Below are 9879 nucleotides of genomic sequence, written 5' to 3' on the forward strand. Positions count from 1 at the left end.
AGGGAAGTAATGGAAAGGAGATTAGAAATAAGCAGTCAAAAGTCTGTTGGTAGCTTATTTTATAAACAGCAGCTTGGGCCCTGGTGGCAAGAAAGCTGGGAAGAAGCATTTAAAGTCCTCTTCCAGCTTCCAAAATTCTGTATTTACTTGAAGACTAGCATTAAAGATGCTTCCTGAAGTCTTGTGCTTCTTTCTCCCTTGAACTTGCCCAACTGACACTGTGCACTGTCCAAACATTAAAAAAAAAATAAAAAAATCCCAGAATAGAAAAGCACAAATAACACGCTGGTGGATGGGGTAAATTTGATCCCTTGCTCTTTCTGAAAATAAAGTATATAACCCTAACTGCCCCCCCCCCAAGACTGCTCATGCTTACTTATATGTTCATTAAACTCTATTGAAATAGAGGCTGTTGCGGGCATGGTGGAGTTCAAACAGTACTGTCAAAATAATGCTGTAGTTTGAAACAATCGGCAGAAGCAAGTCCAGAAAATGAATACTCAGCATTCCTGAATCAGAGCAATAAACTGCTCTTAGAAATGCATTTAATTAATACTCAAAATGTGAATCTTCTTTGTGATTTGTGTACAGTTCATATTTGGCACAAAAGAATTCTGCTTGCTGAATCCCAAACTGAGAGCAAAGCTGGCCCAAAAGTGCAGTTACAAACCAGTAAGCATGATCTGCAAGCAAGCTCTTTTTCTTGTTGGTGGTTTTAATAAGAGAAGTTTGAATACGGTAAGTGTAAATGCAATTTAACACTAACATTCAACAATACTTATGTTTCATCTTTCCTACACCTGGGAGCCCCAGATGTGTGAATAGTACAATACCTGGAATTCATCAGCGTTCCCTAACACATCTGGAGGGTATTAGGTTGGGGAAGTCTGGTATCAGTTCATAGAAGCCATGAGTCTTCTCTTGAGATTTGTGGATGTTGTTATTGTACAGGAAAACCCTTTGCATTTGCCTAAATTAGTGAGAAAATTTGACCTTACAACTCCCATAGACATCATGGGATCTGAAACAGATCTGCACTAGCCAACTGATGTGTTGTGGGCAGGAGGCACAAGGGAGGACATGTGACATCATGCATGTCATGAGGTCATTGCTCAAATGATTGCGCAACAGTTGCATCATTTGCATCATTTGTGTGATGATATCATGACACACATGATGCAGTGGTGGCTTTTATTGGATTCCTTGTCATTTATGGTTACTTCTTTGAGAGGTTGTTTAAATTTTCAGATGCAACACAAGCATTTGAGTCACTGTGGAAGGCAGGTAGCTGGATAACCAGGCATTTATGATGTATGCATGTGAGTGTTTGCTGCATTGGTGCTTTTGGCCTGTCCAGTGGGACACCCTCACTGACTTCTCATGAGGCCATGCTGCCAAGAGCAACACTTAAGAGGCGGTCAATCAATGTCCCAGTACAAGATCTTTCTATGGAGTGAAACTACTTCTCAATAATACACCATTCCCTTACAGAGTCGGATTGATGTGTACCTATCACGATTCCCAGATTATACCTCGGTGAAAAATATAGTCCATTGGAGTCAGGTATAGTAACTGCAAGTGAAAAAAAAATGTTTTAACGTGTCTGCCTTTGTTAATAGTATGGTGGAACTTTGCTTGATTGGAAGAACACCAGCTTGATCCACGACTGGGGTATGGTGTGCCAGGAGGTCCAACCAACTAGAGTATTAGGACTAGTCTAATGTTGGGTCAGGAGTAGATGTTCTGTTTTTGTAGGGTCCCAGAACCCCCAGGATCACTGTTTGCAGTTTGGTGTAGTGGGTAAGGTGCTGGCCTAGAAACCAGGAGACTGTGAGTTCTAGTCCTCTCTTAGGCATGAAAGTTGGCTGGGTGACTTTGGGCCAGTCACTTCTTCTCAGCCCAGTCTACTTCACAGGGTTGTTATTGTGGGGGGAAATAGAAGGCAAGAGTATTAGATATGTTCACCACCTTAAATTGACCTCTCTCTCTCCCTCTCTCTCTCTGTATGTATATACACACACACACACGTATTAAATATATGGGGGGGAGAGGGAGGCAGGATAAAAATATAATAATTATAATTATAATTACAATAATTTGAATTTTATTAAGCCTCTGCCAGGTATTAATTCATCTATTCTATTTTAACCACTTCCTGAACCCCAAAATACAATAAACTTCCAAAATGATCAATCCCAGTGATATCATTACCATACCTGCTACAGTCCTTGGTGACCAAAAACTCTCCTTAAAAAAAGCCCCTGCATATGAAAAGATTATACATTTTGGATAAGGGGAGAAAGCAGTTATCCAGGGAGGGGTTAAAAAAGAATTTAAGTGCAGTTGCCCAGTTGATGGTTGGCAGCATCTTGGTGATGGCATTTCTTGGTTTTGGCTGTTCTTGACTGGCTTAGTTGCTTTCTTCCAATATGTCATAAGACCCCCAAAGCCATGGACAATTATGTCGTCTATCCTAGAACATGCCATCCAGTATGTTTTACAGTTATGGAGGAAAAGGAGGAAAGGCAATGTATTATTTAGGTGACTCAAGGCAGGGGCAGAGGAAAATGCAGATTTAAGGGCTTTGAAAACTGGTTTATCTGCTGCTACCCAATGCCCTTAGAAGTAGTTGGAATAATTGAGCATAAGAAATACAGTCCACAATCCATGGCCTACAAAAGCCAACCATCCCTAGGAATGATCTTAGATCTTTCTTCTTGGTGGGAAAGGGGAATTGCAGAATAGCTCATACACTCTCTGGAGATAGGTTGTGCTCACCCTGTGAAATGAAATTACCTAGAAACAAAACCTAAAATTTGCAGAACTGTAGATTCTTCTGGTTTTGTGTCTATGATTTGCTAGATGGAATAGCAGTACAGCTAAATTGCCATTAGCTGCAACCAGCAGTAGGTCATCAAGGTACCACAGTTGTAAAATCACAGAGCAGTTAAAGACTTGAAGAGTGACTAAATTGGCCTGAAGAGTTGTTGCATACCAGTCAGAACTTTCCATTATCCTTTCATTGTTCTGGTCCAAGTTACCTGTTCTCCTTCAAAAGTAAAGGCAAATAGATATTGAGTTTTGGGGTGCAAGTGCACAGAGAAAAAGGCAGAGCACAAGACAATATATGTAAAGATAGTACTGTAAACTTGCCACTTAGAATATTGCAGGATTAGGCACCATAGGAAAACAGGAAGTACAATTGCATTGCACTTCCTTGTACCAAGTGATACCGAAGTAGAATGTTTGGTTCTTGGAAAGGTTTCTTTATTATCATAATTGGAATGGAGATTGGAATCAAGAAGAATTGCTCTTGAGCTTGGTGATGGGAGGAGTTCTTTGATTACAGTTTTATTCAAAGCAGTTTAAGAGGAAGAAGTTCCTGGTTTCAGAGTTATTGAGACTGAAGCTGCAGATTTAACAAACCCACACTTATTTTTGAGGTTGTCCATAGTTTCCATGGTACACAAGCTACAGTAGAATGGGGAAGATCCAGTGAGGAGGAGGAGGAGGAGGATGGGGAGGAAGAGGACAGGACAGGACATGGGGTGAAGGAGTCAGTGAAGTAGACAAAACTGCATATACAAGATTGTGATTCTTGTCATGGACCTGCAAGTACTTCTCTTCTTTGTTGCAAAAGATAGCACAACTGATTTTAGGGAGCAAATCCCTCTCCAGAAGATTGACTGGGAAATCTAAGACAATGTGAAAGCATATTCTTCAGAGAGAGAGGTCTAATTTCCACAGATAAAGGTGATATTACCTCATGAGTGATGAATGTGTTTCTAATAAATATCCCTGATAAGGGAAGTTAAGGAAAGGAAGCTGAAGTCAAAGCAGAACACAACATTCCAATATCCGCCAGAAAGAAAGCCAAAACACTATTAACTGTCAGAGGAATGGAGTTGACAGTATCATGTTGTAAAAAAGGAAAGGAAAAGAGGTTCTCCTAAAGCAGCCCTATTGATTTTGTTGGCTAGACATTTTGAATTGAGTAGCCTATGTTCTACATTGAGTAGTTTGTGAGCTACCTTGAGTTGGTGGTATTCCAAACTTAGCTGCCAGCATTCCAGATTGAGCCTTTCATGTTCCAAAATGAGTTGGTGACATACCAAGTTGAATTGCTCTCCTTGTGCCACCAGACCACTTGGAGATGGTCTGAAACCCCCTTTTAGTGGGCATTTGGAATGCCAATGACCTAGCTAACTATGTTGAAAACATGCTTGAGGGTTTTGCATCATAGGGAAGAGGTTTGTCAATTATCTGCTTTGCCCTGTGGCCCATGCCCATGTCATCTCCCACATCCTGTAGGAGGAAAACCAACGTGGACAGACAAGGGAGCAAAGCTTTCGCTTCTCTGTACAGAAGTAGCTTGCAGTGCCATGAGGAAGCGTTTATTGATTGTGCATTTGGATTTGTATCACTGAGCACAAAGAACAGCTTCATCCAGCATGTATGTCCTTTGGTTTTCCCAATTTATCTGGATTGTTTTAGTTTGTCTTGAGGTTTGGGGCAACAGTCCATTTACAAGGGCTGCAGTTACCATCTGTGGGACTGTTTCCAGCAGATCATTAATACCTGCAATTTGATCAAAAGCCTTTAGGAAGCATACATGATAATCCTGGGCAGTTTCTGAGGCACCCTGCTTACTGGAATTAATTCCAACCCTGTTGGACCTGACTGAAAACAGTTCATCAATAACTTATAACAATAATTATAACAATAACAGTAAATTAATATGCAACCAAGGATTACTGCAAGAGACCTTTGGGGATACTACTGAGCTACCTGTTTAAGGTGAGAGCATTGGTCTGCAATTTAAAAAGCTGCAAGTAATTGATTTATATCAGCCCCCTGCAACTCTCCATGGAAACTTTGTGAATCCTGATCGAGTTTTGGAAACTAGTAAATCACAGTTCTTAAATAATAGGGGTCCATGGGCATGAACCTGATGGACGTTGCCACCCAGACCTATTGTCTATCATATTGGATATTCATTCCCCTTGATTAGTTGGATACCTTTGAGGACTGTGAGGATTACATCTTGGTTTCTGGTGTCATTTCCTCTGTGGGAGCTGTTGCTGGAGTGGTTGGCAGGGTATCTATAGTGATAGCCAGATAGGAGGGTTGGGGTGCATATCACCTCTTACATGTGTCCAAAATGCCTTCAGAATGGGTATACTCACATAAAACATGCTTCACATGTGCTGCAGTCAGCAATGCTAATACTAGCTGGGATGGCGCAATGGAAGGAGGTGGTTTAATTACCAATGCCGGTTTCTGTTTCGTTTCAATGAACCCTAACTCTAACCCTCCCATATACAAAAACATTCCCGTAGTTCCCTTTTTATCTCCTTACTCACCAAAATGTTTCTCAAGTAAAGAGGCTAAATCAAAGATTTCCAAGTCTGGGAACTACCTCAACTGGTCCTCCTTTGTCCACCCATTCCATTTGTGACCATAATTTATATTCCTGATTCTATAATTATCACACATGTTCATAAATTGAACTCAAGTCCCCCTCAGGAACTTTGTGTTTGTTGACCCCATTTTCATGAGTTTCTCAGGAAGTTTGCCCTTGCATTCAAAACTGGCCTGTGTGGGAGAGTCTTGGTACAACTAAATCATCCACTTCTCTCTCTCTCCCTCTCTCTAATCCAAGAAAGGCACAAAAAACAGGGAACCGGCTGTCTGTCAGTTATGAACATCCAGTTACTCACTTCCTTACCTCTTTGATGGCTTTTCCTCAGAGCTTCCATTTTGTTCTCTGTATTAGGCTTAGATTGGTAAGTGGGTTTGTGAGAACCAGGGATCCAGGGTACAGGATGAAATTGTCCATGGGCCTACCCTGTAATTCCCAAATGTTTACAAACCAGCCATTCCAAGGCACCACTGACACCAAATTGTTGTGGAAAATATTCCTTGAGCCAATAATGATCTATGCCAACAAATGAAGAGAAGAAATTTATTTTAAAAAAGATTAGAATAGACAACAATTGTGGGATATTGGAATGGGCCTTCAGGAAGTTCCAGGAGCAACAAGGAAGGGATGGGTGAGGTGTTGGAGGAAAGGCATCTCTGGATAAAATCCATCATGACTGTGGGGTTACTGGTAGTTTTGGCAAGGAGAGCTCTTCCTGGCAGCTGGAAGATATTTTCTGTCTTTTCCCAGAATTTAAGATGTAATATGATAGCATAGTGTTATGGTCAGTGGTTGTAACTGGAAGGGAGGAGGAGGGAATGTCAGCTGCTACTGGCTATTCTTTTTCTTGTGCTTTTCCCTAACTATCCTGGAAAAATGTTGTCAGCTGAGAACTTTGGGCTCAGCTCTAAACTTAGCTAATACTGAACTATAGAATCATAGACTTGGAAAGGGCTGTTTAGACCAACATATCCAACCCTCTGCTCCAAACATTAGCATCCTAACAGATGACTATCTAATCTTCATGTGAGGGCCTCCAATGATGGTGAGCCCCCCTTCTGTCTGGGTAAATGATTCCACTATTAATGTAAAATGGTAATGATGATATAGTGAGACTTTGTAATACCATTTATCTATTACACATAAATTGTTTCATCCCAAAATATTTCGATACTCACACTCCTCAATTCCATTTTTAAAACCCATAATCTCTGTCTCTAAATGTAAACAGGTAGAACACCACAGAATGGTGTTTAGCACACATTTCATTATTAATCCTGCAGTTATAAATAAATCTTTCATTCAGATTAAATCCTTTTAACAGCACACATAATCAAAGAGGATACAACACCAAATCCGTGTAAGAAGGCAGAAATATTCCTCATGTAGGAATGCTGCAGGTTTTACTCATTCTCACTTAAAAATGTATAAGATTTCATGCAAGAACATTGAAATCTAATGTATATTTAATTTTTTCATTCCATAAATAATATTACACTGCGTTGCTAGCTGATGATCCAGATTGTCATGCAGTAGAATAGATTTCTGAATTCTTCACTAGGATCACAAATGAAATGTAGACAGTATCACTTTCATTCACTGTATATGCTCTTCACCACCTGGAAATCCACACTTTCCTTGGAGACATTCCAGAAGACATCTGATTTGGACTAATTGTTCTGATCTTTGATACACATAAGCACTTCTTCACAAATTGTGCTATCAAAGATATAAATAACATGATAAAGTTTAAATCAAGAGCTTTCTGAGATCTGCCTTTCTGGCAACCTTTCACTAATTGCAGTTCTAAATCTAACAAAACATTCTGCCATATAAAAAGGCTTGTGACCTAATCTTAATTCTGAACCCTAAAAAGTCGTGTTTTTATTATAGTATAAGGAACAGTTCTGATGTAAGGTTGGGAGGCAATGAAAATTCAATACATCTTTGTCTTGAGGGCCTGTGTGTGTATGGTGAGATAGGTCAAGGATGTATTGCTACTGTAGTTAATATACAACAAATACTGTATATTGTTGAAGAAATTGAATCCAACATGTAAGCATCTCTGTATCTCTCATCCATTGTCCTTGGTGTGAAAGTTATGGATGTCTTATTCTTTTGGTTTTGGAGGTGCAGGTTTGTGTTTTGTTAAAGGGTCTATATACATATCCAAACATTGTTTTCTTTTATTTTCTAGACATCTAAATCAGGTCAGTTTGCATATTATGATTATGGCTCAAAGAACAAAGTTATATACAACCAGGTAAGAATGCAAGGGATTGTGGGTATAATTTTGGAATGGAATGAACAATGAATGTTCTACTTTCAACTCTACCTTCTCCAAATGCTTTTATTGTGCTGGGGAGTCATTAATATTTGGGTTTAGAAATATCTGAAGTGCAGGATCTAAAGTTTGGAAGGCTTTTTCAACATATAGATACTGGTCCATTTAAAGGTTTATAGTTCTGTCATGTTCTCTGATGGCATGTAAAACAAACTGGGAAATGTACAACTGAAAAAAAAGGAAGAAAAAGTCACCCCATAAAGAAGTTTCTGTCCCAACACCAAGCTCGAGCCTATTAAAATAGGTCTCAATCATGAATAGGCAATGCTTTTAACTCTAAAAAACCACTGGCATTGGTTACTGACCAGTGAGATGAGGATCTCACATACATAGAATCCCACATGAACAAGGGTTTTCCTACATTTTGTTCCCAGGAATTGACCAGGAAGTATAAGGACATCAGATAGTTATTGAGAACCAGCTATATTTTCCCATCTATGATGTACATGTTCAGCTTCATTCAATAATGACTAGAGGCAGCTGTCCATCACCCTATCAATCATCTTGCTCAGGGAGATTAACCTTCTTCAAGAAGTTTCCATTGAAGGATTTGTAGTATAACCTGTCCACATGCCCTTATTGAGAATGATGTTTCTAGAAATTGATGTTATTTTAAAATTCTAAGACATACATCATGATAGGTGTTTTTCATTCAGCCTGGAATCTATTAATGTATTGGAAGGAAATATTATTAAATATATAAGGATTAATCATATTAACTGCATTTAATTAATGTAAAGGTCATTTTAATTTCAATTACATCTGATCAATTTTAGCTTTCGTTTTGGCTTTACTCCTTTTTGGACTGATCAAAAGAAAATAAAAGTGAAGTGAAACAAAACAAAACAAAACAAAAATTGTGCTCAATTTCCTTTCATGGAAAAAGGACCAGGGCTGAGAAGTGTGTGTCAATATACCATAGCAGTCCATTGCTATAAAAGTTCATTGTATCATATTTCTCATCAGACCAAATGCATGTAAATCATTAGAAAGTTATGCAAATCAATGTTTGCATGGAACTGATTAAAACATCATATAATTTGCATTGCTAATAAAGAAAACCAACCAAACTATGTTCCTTGTTTACAGCTTCCCTGATCTGGTAAAATGGAAATAGAGCCATGTATTGATCAGCCAAAGAAAGAGTACCTAACCAAACTTTGCTGATCTTAAATTGGTAACCAGGATTGATGTGGTTTGTACTTGGATGGTAAACCACAAGGAAACCCCCAAGCTATAGGCTGAACCAGAAAGTGAAATAACCAAATAAATAAAAACATACTTACACACTGTGTTCATGAAGCCACTAGAAGTCGAGGTTGACTTAAGGGAGTAGGTAAATAATAAATAGGTAGACAGACAGTTATATCATGGACTGAATTTCTAATTAATTCATTTTCTTTCCCCCCCTGTTTTATTTTAAATCGAGTCCCTTAAATTAATTTACTGTATTAATTGCCATGAATTAAAATGTATGGTCTTGTTGATTACTACGTTATTTATTTTTTCCCAGACAACTCCTCCTCTATATGACATAGAAGCAATCACCACCCCAATAGCAATGTGGAGTGGAGGACAGGACTGGGTTTCTGAACCCACAGAAATTGCACGGTTGCAACCTCGAATTACTTATCTCGTTCACGAGAAGCAGTTTCCCACGTGGAACCACTGGGATTTCATTTGGGGTCTTGATGCTGCTCCCTGCCTGTACACAGAAATACTTGCTTTAATGGAGACATTGTAAGGGAACAGTCATGGTAGGCTATGGTAGCCAAAAACCAGGAGCCTGTAGTATCTTTTCTGAGTAGAAATTTTATTAAAAGGCATAAGCTTTGGTGAGCTATAGCTCACTTCATCAGGTGCATGGAGTGGCTAAACTGTGTAGGATTTAAACTGGGATAGGGGACAGGCTATGGTGGGGAAGACAGTGGTGGGTTATGCAGATATAGGTTCCATGTGAGACAGAGTACATGTATTTTATCAGTTAACAAGTGCAATGTGTTTAAATCCCATTGTGTTTGTTGAGATCTTCAGAGATAGCTTGAAACTATTCCGTTGTAGTATAAGATTTCTTAGCGTGAATTATATTTTAAACAGAGATATTGGGCTAAGA

The 9879-nt window shown here is 39.0% G+C and overlaps 1 protein-coding gene across 1 annotated transcript; it reads left to right on the plus strand.

The window, feature by feature from the left end:
• Window positions 1-591: 591 nt before the first annotated feature.
• On the plus strand, window positions 592-9510 carry LOC148213668 (lipase member N-like; the record flags this gene model as incomplete). Its single annotated transcript, XM_088131088.1, has 5 exons — window positions 592-738; window positions 1492-1563; window positions 5012-5098; window positions 7620-7685; window positions 9280-9510. Coding segments are annotated over 5 exons (603 nt in total), but the record flags the coding sequence as incomplete, so codon positions are not given.
• Window positions 9511-9879: the final 369 nt, after the last annotated feature.

Source organism: Python bivittatus, unplaced genomic scaffold, assembly GCF_059951505.1.
Source record: "Python bivittatus isolate LINGU-HERP-01145 unplaced genomic scaffold, Pbiv_v1 ctg000870_np1212, whole genome shotgun sequence".
NCBI lineage: Eukaryota > Metazoa > Chordata > Lepidosauria > Squamata > Pythonidae > Python > Python bivittatus.